A 15527-nucleotide genomic window follows, 5' to 3' on the forward strand; every position below is an offset into this window, starting at 1 on the left:
TGCACTTAACAAACAACCTGGGCTGTCATTGTTTCACATAGATGTATGAGGGATAATAAGGTCTAAAACTCACTTCATGTTTGACCAGTTGTTCCCATGGACTGGGGGTGTGTTTGGGGCTTGTCCTTCCATAAAACCGCTTGGGATGGGCCCTGCTGAGCGTGCTCTCCTGCTAGGACACTGAGGCAGCTGCACACTACTGGCTGTAAGAAACCAGCTGCTGCAGGATTGATTAGAGCTCCTGGAGGCTGCAGGGAGATGGTGTCCCAATGTCACACATGTTACCTGGGCTTGCTGGTGTGATGTGGCCTAAGTAGTGGTGGTGGACGATGTTGTTTGTTTATGTTGGAATGTCCTTTCCTCATCCTCTGTTACAGACAGAATGTCGTAACTACGTGCGCGTCTTGCAACAGCTGAATGATACTTTCCTCTATGTGTGCGGAACTAATGCATTTCAGCCAACGTGTGATTACCTGGTAAGATATGTTCACATGCTTTGATCCAAAAACAGCTGTAACTTAAGGGCAGCTCAGGTAAACAATGAGTTACTCTCCTTTCCCAAAACAGTTGCATCTTCCCTCCTGGCTGTAAGGTTTTATGAGCATTTGTGGTCCTGTCCCATCATAGTGGCAGAGTATACTGCTCCTTTTTCAGAGCGCATTTGCAGATCTGCACAGAGCACTAACTGCAGATTTACTTTTTCTTGGCTTTCATACTTCTTCATGTATTGTGTGTTAGCATGAAATTTTCAGTTACTAAAACTGAAATTACATTGTTTGAAACTTGCGCTCATTACTGAATCTCCCTGAAATTTCTCAGATTCCTGTCTCTACTTGTTTCTGCTCCTGGCTGTGCCAAAGACGTGTAGTGCTGAATCCTTCAGAGTGAAGTCTTGGCACGAAATTAAAACTCCTTTTTCTTGCCGCTGACTCTTGTATAATTTTCCTTACTGCAGCTCTTAGCAAATTGAAAATGGAGAAATCTTGTAATTCTTTGTGCCTTTAGCTTCCCGTGCTTTCATTACATAGTATAACTGATTACTTCTCCAGTACTGTGACGACATTTCATCTCTCTGGTCCTCATTCTCTTGGTTGGTAAGGGATTTATAAAGTAGCAGCCAAAGTACTCTGTTGCTAGTTGGATTATGCCCTATCTCACAAATTTACTGTCATCTCAAAAATTGCTTAATCCACCTCAGAAAGCCTTCTTGATTTCTAAGACAATTGAATAATCGACAGTTCTTTCTATCAGTTTCTATCTTTCTATCAGTTAACATCTCTGCCTTTCTTGCTTTTTTGGGTGTTCTTGAGGTCTGTCTGGATTTAACTTTTCATCTTTTGCTCTTTTCTGCTTCCACCCTCACAAATTATAGGATCACATTTTTTCTCTGTCTTTGGGACTCAAGATTTTCTAAAAACACATACACCTTCTATAATTTTATACAAAATGCCTTTGATCCTGGAAGTTGATGATGTAGCCCATTATTTAGTGTTTAGTTTTTAGCCAACTTTGCAGGGGTTGAGTGGCTGGAAGGAAAAAGTGCTAATAGTTGTTTTGTGGTTTTCAACAGAATTTAATTTCATTTGAACTTGGAGGTAAAAATGAAGATGGTAAGGGCAGATGTCCATTTGATCCTGCTCAAAGCTACACATCCGTTATGGTTGGTAAGTTCAGACTTCGCATTCCTCGTTCTTATGTTTAAAAATGTTCTTTTTTTTCCACTGTCACCCTCCAGTCTGTCATAATCAAAATATTGGCTTGCATCCATATTTTGTCTGTATTGTGTATCCATATAGTTGTTAAAATAGTTACATAGTCAAGCTAAGCATGCTTCTTAAATGGAGAACTTCAAACTCTAGTTTCTTTTGGAAGTAATTTCTAAAAGACCAACTTTCAGACTGTATTTCTAGATGTTAAACATATGTAGTCTGGATAGTGTAAATGTGCTTAGACTGCCCTTGTACTATCAATTACTGTAATTTCAGTAAATATAAAAAGCAGTATTGTTAGCTGTCCCAAAGATGGTGAGGGAAGCGAGAATAGGGAAGCGAGATACTTGTTGCAAGTATACTTACTGCATGGAGAAACACACCACCCAATCTTAATTTGGGGAAGCCAAAATTTGTGACTTTTACCTGCCTGTCTCAAGATCATAAAAGAGAAGCTTAACATCATAAGAAACAGGAAATGAGAAAAAAATAAAACGGTCCCTGCATTGTGCCTAAATCTGTGCAAATAGAGTTTGAGTAATGGTGGCATAGAAAGAGAAGAAAATAATTCCAGACTTCTGGTGCATTTAAGTAAATTTGCATGTTTTAAGATAAACTGTAGATTTTCATGTTAAATGTTAAAATGGCACAAAACTGATGTTACTCTTGTCAGTTCTCATGTTAGAGCAACAATAGTAATAATAAACCCAAGTGTGGAAGTGTTAGCTTGAGAATGATTGACAGAAATGTAAACATAAAATACATGTCCAGGGCAATTCAGAGGAAATCTGTGTTTACCCTGTGGGAAGTTAAAACTTACATAGATTCACTAAGTATTTATGTACCCTTCTTGGTATCCAGTCCATAAGTTCTAATATATCTGGTTTTGTGTTGAAGATGAGGAGCTTTATTCTGGGACTTCCTACAATTTTTTGGGAAGTGAACCTATTATTTCACGGCACTCTCATCAGAGCCCTCTGAGAACAGAGTATGCAATACCTTGGCTTAATGGTAAGTGAGCATGAAAGCTGGCCCATTTTTCTTCTTCACCATCACATCTACAGGGTTTGAGCTTGAGTGTCATACCTGGGTATGGAACAATTGTCTGATATCTCAAAAAGTTGGATTTTGTTATACTGGCATACTCTGTGAGTGTGTGCCCTCATGCATGCCATACAAAGAGATTGTATTTTGAAATTTCAGGATTTTCATCAGCCCTGATGGTGAAAACAGCTTCAGAATATTCATGTTTCAACTTGACATTAATGGTTTATTTCTTGTCTGCTAGTTCATCCTTGCAGTAATGCAGCTTAATTATGAAATGGCAAGGAATGGAATGGTTTTGGTTGTGAATTGGTTTTTAAATTGAGCTGATCATGGTTATTGACACTTAAAGCTTGTGAATTTCAAAATTCACTGAATTTCGTGAATTCCCAGAGGTTTGAGGATTTGTGCCAAAAAGGACCAATATCACGACCATTGTCCGAAAAGTACAGGATTCTGAGTTTTGTAATACATGTTATAATGGGACTGCTATTTTAGTGCTTTAGCATATAGCTGAAATAGAGGAGAGGCAGGCAAGGGAGATTTACCTCTCCAGGCCCATTAGAAAACCACATTTGAGTGTGGACTGGTGAGCCGTCAGATCATAGAGATCTCTCAGGTATCATAGTGCTTTAACGTAAGTTTTGTGGGGTTCTGTTTGGGTTTTTTTCTGTTTCTGGTCAGTGTTTTGTGGTTTGGGTTTTTTTTAGAAATCCTGTTCATATTATGAGCAGCCAACTGTGTAAGTAGGTCAGCAAGTGGAGAGGAGGTAAATGCAGTGTGGAGTTGGGGTGAAAGACAGTGTCTGAGGGTCTTTGAGGGAATCAAGTTAGTAGTCACATATATAATAGAAAATTCTTCTGTTTGTGTCTGTAGAGCCCAACTTTGTTTTTGCTGATGTGATAAGAGCAGATCCAAACAGCACAGATGGAGAAGACGACAAGATATACTTCTTTTTCACTGAGGTGTCTGTGGAGTATGAATTTGTTGGAAAATTGATGATTCCAAGAATAGCTAGAGTATGCAAGGTGGGAGATGGTTCAGTTTACATTTACTGTATCTCACAGAATCTTGTGTGTGCATATTAAAAAACATTGATTTCTCTGGACTTACTGCCAGGTAAATGGAGGTGGTTGAGTTTAGTAAACTGTAATGAATAAGCAGTTCCAGTCAGTAGGAACTGAGAAGGCCTGATGGTTGCTTTGTAAATAAATACTTTATTTAATTTTGCACAGTTGTAAAATTTCTGTATATCTGGGGGTTCTGCTTTTTTTGTCTGGGAGGAAACAAAACAACCATGACAAAACCCAGCAGCAGAAAAATTGTTGTTCCAGTTTTCATTGTTCATTTTTTTTAAAAGTAGAGCTCCCTGTGAAGAAGTGACTTTTGTTGGAGCTGAGCAGATAGGATGTATATCAAGTGACTTTGAATTAGCTGTATGCAAGCAAAACTGTAGCTGTGTCCACAGCAAAATAGCTCTTGACTGTGGTGTAGCAGATGGGACTTCTATGAAGCTGCTACAGCTGCCAGAGCCTGAAGGGAAATGGTCACCAGCAGCCTGATTCTGTCACACTCAGTGTGCTTAAACCCCAGTGTGTTAAGCTGATTCAAACACATCCTCAGGAGTGCTGGTTAAAAGTCTTGCCTGATGGATGTTTTTTCAGCAGAAAATGTTTATTTAACAAAAACTTTTCCAGTGGAATGTATCAATTTCCTTTTTTTTCCAGCAGGAAGTTTATCTGTCTGTTTCATTTTTATGAGGTTGAAAGTTTTATTTTGACTTTACTGTTTTGTATTTAAAGAGGGAAGTCAAAATATCAATAACAAGTTAGTGCCCTTGAGATTTCCATTAAACAAGGAGCTGGAGGCTGGTTTAGATGGGGCTTACTGTTATGGCACTCTGCCCACTGACAGCTCGTGCACACTTTAAAAGGGGAGTATTGTGGAATATGAGAGCTTCATCTATTACATTATTATATATTTCAGACTGTTGTTTGAAATAGAAATCAGTGGCAGGTTGCAAATCTAATAAGCATTTATACTTAATTGTTTTAATAAATTTTGCAGATTTTTTTAATACATTGCATACACCATTGGGTAATGAATGGAAATATTAAATGGAAATATTAATACTGTTTCAATATGCTCTTTTATAAGAGAAGTAGCAGAGCTACAGCTCAATTATTAAATATTTTGAAATACATTTCTAGTCAATATATCTTAAGCCTTGGTACCTGCAAAACCTTAACAAAGGTAGTAACTGCTAGAAGGGTTAAACCATTGCTGGATTTCTTCTAATGAAATTATCAGTGTCAGGCAAGTCTTAAGGCATATTTCAGCATTAGAATTTAAATCAGTTTTGGTGTCACAGAACAAATGCAGCAACACATATTTCTCTTAAAGGACAGTATAATACTTCCATACTTGTTTTACTTTTTTCCTAATGATACATTGCCCATCTCAATTTTTCCGAGTGATGCTGAAGTATGATTCTTCATTAGCTCTCATCTTCCCTGTATATGTGACAGAAACAATTTTGCATTATTTTTGTTAAACTGATTTTCCAGTGGCTTTCATACTGTTTTGTTTGTGAGTGTATTAGCACTTATTGATGTTGCTGTAGATGAAATAATATAAAACACCAGGGCTTAGTAATTGCATGCTATATAGCAGTGCTGCTTCTTAAATGCAAAAATGCTGCTAGTTCTCCTCACAAACACTTTTTTTTTTTTTTTTTTAAATGCCATAAGAGGGACCAAGGAGGATTAAGGACCTTGCAGAAAAAATGGACTTCATTTCTCAAGGCCAGACTGATCTGTACCATCCCTGATAAGAATTTAATTTTCAATGTTATCAATGATGTTTTTATTCTCAAATCTCCGACTTTGAAGGAACCAGTGATATATGGAGTCTTCACCCCACAACTGTAAGTGTGGTACAGCCTTTTCCTGGATAAATACCTTTAATCTCAATTGGTTAGTAGAAGAAAATGATAATTACTTATATGTTTTGTTGAGTTTTATTTTTTTTCTCCTAATATCTTCCTGAATTCATAGGAATAATGTGGGACTGTCAGCAGTGTGTGCATACAATCTGTCTACTGTAGAAGAGGTTTTCTCAAAAGGAAAATACATGCAGAGTGCTACAGTGGAACAGTCTCATACAAAGTGGGTGCGATACAATGGGGAAATTCCTAATCCTCGACCTGGTGCGGTAAGTTTCTCTAGTCTTGGATCTGGTGACTTCCTTAATGCTCCAGAGGAAACAGACTAGGGAATACTAATGATTCATTTGTTCGCCTTCACGTGGTTACTTCTTGTAAAAACTTCCTAGAAAAGCATTCAAGTGATATGTTCTGAACTTTTTATCTGGGAATCAAAGTCTTTGGGTTTCGAGTTTTTTTTAATTTCAAAGTTATTTGCTGAGTTTGTAATTCATTATTTTGTTAATAACTTTCTCATTGTGAAAAAGAACTCAGTTTACACTAGCAACATCATACACTTTTTAGTTCAGATGAAAAGGAGTATAGCAAGTGTTGCATTATCTCAGTAGAATCAGCGTGTCTTTCTAATGTAGTGCACTGCTCTGCAAACTCAAAACTGTCCTTGTACGGGGTCTCTTTCAGACATTTTTTTACTTCCTTATGTTCCTTATAGTCATACTACAGCTTGTACTGAAAGAGGTGATGGTTAAAAGTATTGAGGGTGCATGAGACCAGAGAAGGATTTTTTTTTTGCTAGAACATATTTTGGACCCAAACAAAAACGTAGTCCAAAGCTCAGGAATTAGTACATCCCTGAAGCCGAAGTGCTATAAGACCTGAGGACCTTCCTGGGTACAATGAGTATAGTGTATAGGTGTGGTTACTGGCCAGAAATGATGTGGAGAAGGAAATGCAGGCAACTGCACTTAATTGTCTTCATTTTGTACAAGTATATGCTACAATTTGATTGTCTTTTTTCTTTTTCACCCTCTCCCTGTCCCCACTTCTAGTGTATCAACAATGAAGCCAGAGCATCAAACTACATGAGTTCTCTGAATTTACCAGACAAAACATTGCAGTTTGTTAAAGATCATCCTCTAATGGATGACTCAGTGACCCCAATGGGAGACAGACCCCGGCTAGTAAAGCGAGATGTGAAGTATACACAGATTGTAGTTGACAGAGTCAGAGCACTCAATGGCACCATCTATGATGTTATGTTCATCGGTACAGGTGAGTTCTGCAAAACGCCTGTTTTTGGTGATGCACTGATTCTTTAGTTTTCTTAGAGAAACTCCTGAGATTTCTATATTTGCATTGCTTTTACACCAGCTGGTGTAAAAAAAATGTAAAGTGCCACAGTAAGTGCACAGTTTTAGGTGATTTGAAAAAGTATTGCAGAAAAAGAACTGCAAAGCTTCAGTGAGTTCAGCAAAACCACACAATACAATCCCCAGCTAGTCATTCTGTGTACCAAAACGTTACTTCTTGCTCAGAGGTCCTGATGATGGCAAGTTTAATGGTTACCTTTGACATGGAGTTGTTCTTCTGAACAGTAAGCAGATTATTGAGACAATTTTTAGCAATTGTGAAGGCTTTTCTCCTGCCTTTTTATTTCAAGGATCTTACTTAAGCATATTCCTCTGTTGTTTCAGATCGAGGAGCCTTGCACAAAGCTATCAGCTATGAAAATGGAATGCATATTATTGAAGAAACACAGCTTTTTCCAAATTTTGAATCAGTCCAAACTCTCTTGCTTTCATCCAAAACAGTAAGTGGTACAAGCATCACAGCATTCATCTCCTTTTGTTCTTTCACAAAACTTTCTCTATACCACTTTGTGACCTCGTGACAAGAGATTGTTGCTGTGCATGGAGCAGAGGCTGCATTTGTAGCTCACCATGCTGCAGCAATCACATGTTGCCTGCTGCATTTCAGTATGTTCGGTAGGTGGAAAGCTTCTGAAGGTATTTAGACCTTCATGGGGAATGGCTGTGGGAGCACAGGTATGCAGGTCTTCACTTGGTTTCCATGTGCAGAAGCAGGGAACCGTAAAGTGTTTTAAGAAACCAATTTCAGGTTTAGCGTGATGTAAAAGACCTGACCCCTTGTGGCCACTGCAGATTAGTGAGGAAAAATCCCCGGGGATGAGGTTAGCAGAGGAGTGGCGTGTGGTTCTGGGGAAATAGACCTAAGAAGAGAGAACAGTCTTCTAGCACAGGGTCTCATAACTGTGTAGTTGATTGATTTCTGCAGACCCAAATCTCGCAGGCTCCTGCATGCTGGTTGTGTTGTGAGAGCAGCCACTGCAGTTGCTGCAGCTGTGGGTGAAGACCTCTGGTGAGGTCTTGTCTGCCCAGTGGGGCACCAGCTGCAGCTCCAGCTGGGTGGTATGAGAGCTGCTGCACGCTCCAAACCTGGCAGCTTTCCTGCACTGTTTATCAATTGCTTAATTTAATCCTAGAGTGCTTTTGTGACAGTAGGAGGATGGTCACCATAGTTTGTGTGTGACTTAGGTTTCTGCCCCTAGTAACTCAGACCTTCACATCTGTATCTTTGTTCACATCATATCTTTGTATGCCTGAAGTCACTTGTAGCATCAGTGAGATTTTCTGGGTTTCATAAAGAATGAGTGCCTCTTTTGAAGTGCCTATTAGTAACACCAGCATTCAGTAGCTACCCTAGTGATCAATAAGTGTTCTGCAGCTTAGGGACTTAGGAATACTTTGAAACAGCTTTTGTTTTTGTGTGATATTTAATAAAATTTTGCATGTCAACACGATCAGCTCAGAGCTTTATGCTGTAATTTTTACAAGCTCATCCTGCATGCTTATTTGTCCTTTCATGTTTATAATAGAAGAAGGACAGAATATGGTTTTGGTAGACAGACAAAAATCGGGATGAAAAACATCTGTGCTTAGTTTTCCGTAAACATGTTTGTATTATTTTTGTCTGATTTATCACACTGACAACTCACTTACTTATCTGTGCAGATGTGTATTATGTGTGTGTGTATACATCTATATACATATATGTATATATATACACATATATACACACATATATATACATACACACAAAGTATTTGCTTAATCAGCAAAATAAGTTTCAAATTACTTGCGTTGACAGGAAGTTTTGGAATTTGCCCTTTCATAGACGATAATGATAGATAGCTCTTCTAATATATATGCTAATAGCCATTCCTCTAATTGTGGGATCATTCCTACACTGGCTTGATTGTGATTTGCATATTTCAGGAGAATGCAAAGAAAGAGATGGGCATTAAGCCTGATGCCAAATACACATCATGTAGCAATTTAAGCACGCAGTTGGAAGGCTGCTGTAAGGATAATGGCATTGAATTTATTCACTCCATGTCCAGTTGCCACATACTCGCTGAAATAATGCTGCCCAATACATTCCCATAAAACCAGAGGTCCTTTTCAGTGATGGGGAGCAGGAGGTTGGGTTGGCTGCCAGAGTCATGGTAACTGTATAGTTACAATACCACCCAAGCAGGGATTCCTGCTGCTTCCCAGCCTGAAAACACAAGTTTCTGCCTCCACAGTCAGTGGCTACTGAAGTCCACCAAGAGCTGGCATTGTGTTGCATGTCGTGGCATCCCACAGTAGTGGACTTACCACAGAAGGGTAATAATTGCCCTGATGGTGGGCTTTAGACCTCTCTGGAGTCAGAGTCCTTTCTGAGCTCATTTTTAAGTGGTCTCTAGGTTCTTCCCCATAGTGTGGTGTGGGGTGTGGTGGGCAGTCAGAAGAGCCTACAATAGATCATCTTAACTCCTGCTTGATTGGAAGGTGTGTCTGGATGTTTTATTTAAATGGTTTGCTCTGCTCACTGCATGTTCTCTGAGCTCCTTGATGTGTGAGCCGGACACTACGACCCATACACAGTGTTGCACTGTTGCAGTGTTATCCAGCAGAGCACTAGAAAGATGAGCAGTGCTTGGTGCAATGTGGAGACCTTTGAGCAGAATGGGAAGCTTTTCCTAGGAAGTTGTAAGTCTCCAACACTGTAGACTTCCTTCTACGAGTACTGCAGCATAGTCCAACACTAATCTGTGTTAAATTTCAGGATGGAAGAGTGCATTTGAATATTTGTTTGACTGTCATTCAAACTGTAACTTCCAGCAGTGCCAGCAGATTCCTTTTTGATTGTTTTGTCTTACATTTTCCAGTGTCACGAGTTCCCCTGAAAGCTGTTTGCACACTTTATATATGCGAGAAGGATTCAAACTAATTTGTGCTGGGTCTTGCAGCTTCCTCTAGAGACTTCCTGATGATCGCTGCATTAAAGAGACTGACCTGTTCAGAGTTCTTGTGGCAGAACCTCCTTACATCCTTAGCTGAAAGAGCAGAGCATCACTGAACCCCAAAACCTAAATGCAGCCTTTAGATGCTCTGTCAGTTCTTTTCTTGAGCGTGTTTGTGATGTCAAGACCAAATGTGTGCACCTGAACATGAGATTTTTGAGGAATGTTTCTGTGCTTTAAATCTTTCCTTGGATGTCTGCTCATCACTTTGTGACTGTACTCATACTGCTGGAGTCACTGCAGACATGACAGAGTACATTTCTGTGCACCGAGATCTGTACAGTTGTACAGGAAAAGCCATTCTATGCTTGGATCCAGCTCGTCTGCCTGACAGCTGCAGCAGGGTGCTGATAAACCTGCTCGGTATTCTGCTCAGGATGAAGCCAGCCCGCTGCTGAGGTGGGGTGTGCCATTCAGCTTTCTATGCAGAGCCTCTCAAAAGGAGTAGTGAGTCAGTCATGGTGGGTTTGGGCTGCGGCACAGGCCCCTTTCTTGAGGCTTTGCCTGATAATATGTAAAGTCACACTATACCTTTAGCCATCATTTTCCCCAAGTTCTAAAGCAGATGAGTGAAATACTCAGGCAGCTGCCTGCCTTTTATAATAAGGTCTAATAATGAGTGTGGTCTTTCCTCCTGTGCTCAGAGTGAGACTACTTTGGGATCCCCAGCAGCAATGGTTCAACAGCCATTGTGATTATTTCCCCCTTCTTCTAGGTGTCTTGCTAGTGCTGTGTCCTTTGAATACTACAGTGTTCTTCCTTAAGAAGCATTTGACTCTCATAAGGATGATGCTGATGTGGCTGCAGAAACAGGCTGGCTAAAGAGCTGAAGGCAGTAGGGCTGCTTTGGGTTAACAGGAGCAGCCCTGCTGCCTGCTCAGTCTCAAGTGTGCCAACTGCAGCCTTGTTGTCAGCACAGCCTTGCCTTGCCTCATAGAAGGATTACTGCATTCATATTTTTGGAAAAATTGATAAAGTCATAGTTAGACATGGTTACTTTCCACATACCTGTTCCAGTCTTTTGTTGTCTTTTTACACTTTCAGCATTGCTGTAGTATTTCCAAGATAACTTTCTAGAAATAAGAGTTAATCAAATGCTTACTTTCCTGAGGCACCACTTTTTACAAAAAAGGCTGTATGTATGCAGCTCTTTAATAACATTTAAATTGTTCCATGAATTTGGTGGTTTGTGTTTGAGAAAGTGATTGGCTGTGATGGGGTTTTTTTTGTGCTTTGTTTTCTTTAGGGCAGAAGATACCTCTTTGCTGGTTCAAATTCTGGTGTGGTGCAGTCTCCAGTGGCATTCTGTGACAAGTATACCACTTGTGTTGACTGTGTTTTAGCAAGGGATCCTTACTGTGCTTGGAAACCTCTTGAAGCTTCCTGCACTGATATTTTTAAAGAAGGTGAAATGGAAAGGTAATAGTATGCTTTAAATTCCTTACAGTTACAATCAATATTTAATCAGTCTTGTCCCTTACTGATGATTGGAATTTTAAAAATGGAGTATTTTTTTATTTTAAAAATTGAAATTTCAAATACAGACTTGTTCCTCTCCATTTATGTCTGCTAGTGCTGCTTACATGACTTATTAGTACAAAGGGATGGACAGATTTTAGGAAACAAAAGATTTGAAATTGTAATGGTTGGATTTCCTTTTACAGGAACTGGATTCAAAACATAGGTGGAGATGCATCTTCTTGTTCTGGTGAGTTAGTCTTTGAAGAGCTCCTTCATATGTGTAGGTGGAGTGGTGAAAGAATTCTATTTAGTTCAGCTTTGCTTTTGTGATTATCTAGACATTCATTTACATTTTAATAGGTATGGGATTCTGCTTTGAATATTTGAGCATCTGTACAACCTGCATGTTGTCTTAAAAACTGTCTGTGTTTGTATGCATTTCAGTGTGCAGTGCACAACCCCCTGAAATGAATGGGGGCACCTCAACAGTGACTTGTGAATGAAAGCAATACCAGAAGTACTTCTATTGCAGAGGCCTCTGTCTCTTTGATGCAGCATTTGACATTCTACTGTGAGCTTTGACAAGTGCTTGGTTACTGCTGCTAGATCAGATTAAATTATTCTGAAAAAAAAGCTGGTTTTATGGTGAGAGGGGAGGGGGAACTCAGAACATGATGTAGAGCAGCTGAAGTACCTTGCATAGTGCTTTAAAACAAGTAACCACAGGTCCTTTCTTTATCTAGTGTGCTGCTGCCACCAGATCAATGAGATCATAAAGTGTAGAGTAGAGTTACAGATGTTAGCTCCAGTAAAAAAAGCTATTAAGAGTTTGATGTACTCGCTTTTTATTTCTAATCCAAGCCAAGCATGGACCGCCATGAGAGCTTTGCTTGTTATTTTTCTGTTAACTTAAGGGGTGCCATAAATTGTGGGCGTGCCATAAGTGCAAATATCCTTTTTTTCAGAAGAGAGTTCCAAGTTCAGTTTCCTCTTGGATACTTTGTAGCTGCTGCTTTACATAAAATACACTAATTGGCTATAAAGTGAGACCAAGTACAGTATCTTTCCTGAACAGTGACTTGTCAGGTGCACACTCAGCTGTGGATCAGTGAGGTCTCACCTTTATCTAGAAGTGGAGGCCATCTTAGAGTTGAGGTGTCCTATCTCTTTGTCTTGATGTTCCACGTGCAGCTTGGTATTCCACTGAGATTCTTGCATGCTGTCCACCTGGTCTTGTGAGGTGAATGCCATAAGTCTTCATGCTTCCAGTTAGACTGTAACACAGTCTGGTGAAGCTGTACAGATTAGAGCAAACTGGAATCATTGCTGATACTCTGCACATTTATTTTGATGTTCCAGATAAAGTAAGAGAGAATCCCCTACAGCATACATTCAAGCATGGGAGCACAGCAGAACTCAAGTGTTCTCAAAAGTCCAATCTGGCACAGGTAGTTTGGAAGTTCAAAGATGATGTGCTGAGAGTGGAGAGTCCCAAGTACCGTCTGCTGGAGAAGGCACTGCTCATCTTCAATTTATCAGAAGGAGACAGTGGTGTTTACCAGTGTTTGTCAGAAGAAAAAGTGAAAAATAAGAAGTTTTCTCAGGTGCTGGCTAAGCATGTTTTGGAACTGAAAAAAATGCAGCATACCACAGTGGGCCCCACCACGGCAGCCGCACCAACAGAAGGTAATAGTGATGTGCCAAAAGTGTCGGCTGTGTCAACCGAGGGGTCCACTGCTCACATCTCGACCACTCACATGGTACCAGTAACAACAGCAAGGATATTAACTAAGCCCATTGGCCCTGTCCTAACGAGTGTAGCCTCCAACACAGAGCTCTTCAATTCAATTCCTGACGCAGTCCCCGAAAAGACAATGTTCCTCAAGTCAAATGATAACTTCCTGTTGATGTTCCTCTTCCTCTTCTTTTTCATTCTCTTTTTGTGCCTGCTCTCCTACAACTGTTACAAAGGGTACTTGCCAGGGCAGTGCTTGAAATTTCGCTCTGTGATGCTGCTTGGTAAGAAGAAAACGAAGTCAGATTTTTCTGATTGCGAGCAAAGCGTGAAAGAGACGCTGGTGGAGCAGGGCAGTGTCAGCCACCAGAGCGGGGAGCAGCCCAAGCCTGCGCACGACACCGGCTACGAGACGGAGCCTGACTGTGGGAACAGCCAGCTGCAGGCTGGGGATTCGCAGGCGTCCCGTGAGGCCAAGGACAAGCCCTTCGACGTCAAGTGCGAGCTCAAGTACGCCGACTCGGATGTGGAGGGGGACTGAAGGAGCCCACCGTCCCTCTCAGTGGCAGAAGTGAGCTGTGGTCCTGCGGCTGGCTATTTGAGCACGGAGAGCCTGGGTGTGACAGCTAAGCCATAGCAGGGGTTACATGCTTAAGCTGTACAGCAAGCCAATTTTCGTTTGGATCTCAACAGATTAGAGAAGTGGTGTACTTGTCTGGAGACCATAGCATCTTGTGTTGTACTGTGTTTTTTTATGTTCTTTTCAAATGGCCAGTTTCAGATCACCACTTGTTTGTTCCCAATTTTACCCCCACTGAGCACTTTGCTCTAGTGAAGCTACTTGCTTGTTCTTTGGCCATATTCTTCGATAGAGTAAAAGTAACTTTATAATTCAGTTGGCTTTAAAAAGTACTTCAGTCTTCACATATATTTAGTTGCCATTAAAAAAAGATCTAGTTTCATTTTAATTCCAAATTGGAAATTGAGTTTAGTTTATCAGATTGGTAAATTATAGACTTTTGTCCAGATTGGGACATTTTTTTTCTTTGCTTCTAGTGATTGTTTTTAGTTTTATGCTTTGTGTTTTGGCACACTAGATCTCTTTAGTTGGTTAAAGTTAATTATTTTAACTGCTCTATAAGTATCTTAGATTTTAAGGTATAATGGGGATAGCATTGCCTTGATTTGTGTAAGACTCAGGGATAATCTTGTTTAAAGGCTCTTTTCTTTGCTGCTTTCTAGAAATGTAGGTACAACAGTATCAGTACGAAACATGGAGTAAGTGGGGAATGGGGAAGGAGGAAACAATTGCTTTTTTTTTTTTTTTTTTTTTTTTTTCCTCCCCCCCACCAGCCAGCCAGCTGGACATAGTCACATTTTATTTTCTATACAAAACTGGATTTATTTTTTTTTTCTTTAGTTTATAGAACAGTACAGGCAAGCAACTGTCAGTTAGCAGTGACACGGAAAGAGATTTCTTGCATTATGGAAGCAAAACAGGAATCAAGAAGAATTAACTCCAACAATTCAGCTGGTGACTCACCGGAATGGACTGTTAGGACACAGCCTGATGAGAAAACATTGCTGTTTTTTTTTCTTCTTTTCAGATTCAGAAATAACTCTGCTTCTTTTTGTGACAAATACTTGCAGCGTCACCCTTTCTGGATGATACCTTCACTCTCCTATGCAACTGGAGACTGAAACTGAAGCTGCTTAAACAATCAGTCCTTTGAACTCTTTTATGTGAATCATGCCTGCTAACGTGAAAGTGTGCATTTGTTCTCAGCCTGGTTCACAGCAGCACTGTTTGTCTGTAAAAGCATTTTATGTGTGCAGTACAGTCCTGAAGAATTGTTCCTTTCACTGCTTCTTTCTGTAAATATTGCTAGAAGTAGAATACATTTTAACAGTAAATAGCAGTATGCCTGGGCTGCTTTTCTGTGTTCAACTTTCATGCAAACATAATTTAGACCATCTTAGTGTAAACAGTTTATATTTTATAAGATTCAGTTTGGTTTTATTTTTCTATTTTTAATTATGTACATATAACAGAATAAATATTAAAATAAATTGTATTACATCTTGGCTTTTCTGAAACGTGACACAATGACAGTGCTTTCCATTTGGCAAGGCACTAATGTTCCTTGTGATTTTCTTTGGGGGGAATGTAAAAACTTTTTAATTAATTTGAAGCAGCCTCTCAGCTTCAATTGAAAGGGTTATAACCCAGGTGGGGAGATGGGAAGGATGGAAGGAAAACAGCAT

General features: G+C 39.9%; 1 protein-coding gene across 6 annotated transcripts in view; it reads left to right on the top strand.

The window, feature by feature from the left end:
- SEMA4D (semaphorin 4D) overlaps window positions 1-15527 on the top strand; it is a 100397-nt gene that overhangs the window by 68317 nt on the left and 16553 nt on the right. For 3 of the 6 annotated variants that reach the window (XM_058864580.1, XM_058864581.1, XM_058864579.1), the window contains exons 6-16: window positions 378-476; window positions 1571-1664; window positions 2607-2720; window positions 3630-3781; window positions 5504-5679; window positions 5810-5966; window positions 6747-6969; window positions 7392-7507; window positions 11313-11485; window positions 11731-11774; window positions 12887-15339. In XM_058864580.1, coding sequence (XP_058720563.1) covers window positions 378-476; window positions 1571-1664; window positions 2607-2720; window positions 3630-3781; window positions 5504-5679; window positions 5810-5966; window positions 6747-6969; window positions 7392-7507; window positions 11313-11485; window positions 11731-11774; window positions 12887-13803 — 2265 coding nt within the window. In that variant the 3' untranslated portion in view covers window positions 13804-15339. Of the gene's footprint in view, window positions 1-377; window positions 477-1570; window positions 1665-2606; window positions 2721-3629; window positions 3782-5503; window positions 5680-5809; window positions 5967-6746; window positions 6970-7391; window positions 7508-11312; window positions 11486-11730; window positions 11775-12886; window positions 15340-15527 lie in introns of those variants that run through there. The other 3 variants (XM_058864583.1, XM_058864584.1, XM_058864582.1) reach the window with 2 other exon arrangements.

Source organism: Poecile atricapillus, chromosome Z (assembly GCF_030490865.1).
Source record: "Poecile atricapillus isolate bPoeAtr1 chromosome Z, bPoeAtr1.hap1, whole genome shotgun sequence".
Classification (NCBI taxonomy): domain Eukaryota; kingdom Metazoa; phylum Chordata; class Aves; order Passeriformes; family Paridae; genus Poecile; species Poecile atricapillus.